Source organism: Penaeus vannamei, chromosome 26 (genome assembly GCF_042767895.1).
Source record: "Penaeus vannamei isolate JL-2024 chromosome 26, ASM4276789v1, whole genome shotgun sequence".
Lineage (NCBI taxonomy): Eukaryota > Metazoa > Arthropoda > Malacostraca > Decapoda > Penaeidae > Penaeus > Penaeus vannamei.
Window position 1 is genome coordinate 8,762,266 of NC_091574.1, and position 2,500 is coordinate 8,764,765.

At 39.3% G+C, this 2,500-nt stretch overlaps 1 protein-coding gene across 2 annotated transcripts in view; it reads right to left on the reverse strand.

The window, feature by feature from the left end:
* LOC138866705 (gamma-aminobutyric acid receptor subunit delta-like) overlaps positions 1 to 2,500 on the reverse strand; it is a 47,471-nt gene that overhangs the window by 14,141 nt on the left and 30,830 nt on the right. For both annotated transcript variants that reach the window (XM_070140028.1, XM_070140029.1), the window contains one exon: positions 1,916 to 2,023. In XM_070140028.1, the coding sequence (XP_069996129.1) occupies positions 1,916 to 2,023 (108 nt within the window). The remainder of the gene's footprint in view (positions 1 to 1,915; positions 2,024 to 2,500) is intronic.

Genomic DNA, 2,500 nt, shown 5'->3' on the forward strand with positions numbered 1-2,500 from the left:
AATCAAGCATACTCATCTGCGAATCTTAAATTTTATAATCCTTCCCGTAACACGCAACAGGGCATTGCTAATGATCTTAATCTTTCCGTACAACCCGTCCCTCGATGAAAAACGCCATATATATATATATATATATATATATATATATATATATATATATATATATATATATATATATATATATATATATATATATATATATATTCATGTACAACAAATGTAGGAAAGCAATGATAGTGAATGGATATCTGTTTTTGACCAGTTTCGATTTTATCTTCGACAGAAATACATACATAAGAGAAAATACATAGCATTTATATACTACATTGGAGCTGATAAACCACCTGACGACTGTGACCTCGCCCTCGTTACGCGCATAACTGCTGCCGCGACCTTGGATACTTTAAATCTACCCGATGCGGTGTTCGTTCCTCTTTGTCGAGATGTATGCAGCTTCCATGACCTTCCTTTTATGTTTACTCAATCCTTCATGGATTACTTCAGCTTCCTTCCAGTTCGGCAGATGTCCAGCTTCATCTACATGAACCACCATGGCATTGGAAGTCCTGTGGTGACGGACGTCGGCTCGATGTTCGATGATCCTGGTGTTGAAGCCTCGTCCCGTTTCACCAAAATAGGCCTTATCGCAACCGCTGCAGGGTATGCGATATACTGCACTTTCGGGGTTGTCTTTCAACTGCTTCTTGTCTCGTATTATATCATGTATCCTTTCACCGGATGTGCTGGCGATTAAGTAGTATATATATGGTATGTATTTTTGTGTGTATGTATTTCTGACGAAGATAGAATCAAAACCGGTCAAATATATCTCTTGTATTGTGATATCCATTCTTACTCATACATTTTCTACACACACACACACACACACACACACATACACACACACACACACACACACACACACACACACACACACACACACACACACACACACACACACACACACACACATATATATATATATATATATATATATATATATATATATATATATGCATATATATCACTCACACACACCTGAACGGATAGCGGATTAATATTTTATTGGACAGCTGGATAAGGAACTGTACCGAGTTTAGAGCTAGAATCAAAATTTCATGTAAAATACTGTCTAGTGAGAACGAATATATTTGAAGAATTTATAGATATTGGCGTAGAGTCACACCTCATGTAACTCTGAAAAATGTCATTTTGATTTCATTCCACGAAAAGGGAGAATGTAAAGCTAGAGTTATATTGATACATTAATATTCGCAGATTGTAGTGTCGTGGAGAAATTAGGTCAAGGGCTTTGGAACAGACACGTTGTACTAAGGGACAGATTCCGAATAAGTCAGAGGATGTGTTCAGAACGATGTCACAGCTGTCTTAACCATGAGTTGTTCAAATTGTAATAGGAAAAGGGCATATGTATGGAACTGAGTGGGTGGTCTGTGGGCGGGGACTATATATCGTGTCGATGGGCGCGACATGAATGTGAAAGGAATAAGGATATATGAAATAAAAAAAAGTTGGGGAGGTGTGTGGATTCCTATATGTAGAAATACAGTAGCAATATCAATACAATTACAGTCTTAGACCATTTCATGGCCTACGGCAGAAAGTAGTATTAGTGATTACTATGTTAAAAATCGACATCGACATATTTCGTCGACATACGTTTGGAATGCTTAAAAAGGTACTGGACAAAGAAGGGTTCGTCTGGTGCCATTGAGAAAATTCAAGATAAAAGAATAGGCGAAGAGGAAAAGAAGAACGAAGAAAATTGAAAAGGCCTGAGCCAACAGAACCCGGGCGTCTCCCGTGAAGACAGTATGAAAGGGACCGAATAACTCCATAATGCAACGGCGTAATTGGCGCGCTTTGTTGTCTCTTCATCGGACTCGGGCCTTACCTGCGTGAGGTCGAAGCCGCCGCCGAGGAGGTCCTGCTCCTGGCCCACCACCAGGGTGCCGTTCAGGGGCATGGCCCACCCGGCCTCCATGGCCTTCGTGTAGTACAGCTGAAATGCAGATACTATGTATTCATATCAATATACATATTATTTATATATAAATACATTTCTACGTCTATGTACTTATCCATACATACAAATACTATATTTGTATGTAATTCCACACTATACATTTCCGTCTCTTTCGTCAAAAGTTGATATTCGAAAGAAACTATATAATATCCCATTGATCACCAAATTTATATCGAAGCAAATAGACGTCCTAAGGATTCAATGACCATTATGTGGTAAACGGTTATTGGTCTTCCTTTACAATGTCATGTCACTCACGACGACGCGAACAACAATGGGTATGGGCGCCGGTTACACAAGGGGATACTGTTTCATGTCAGAGGAGCGGTTGATTTAACGCCTCGTAATGGTCCAATCCTCGCGTGGTCATTATCATTGGCGAAGGGAGGGTTATCAGGCATATTACACTGCTGTTGGTGATATTTGTTATCATTATTTTCATTACCTTCTGTA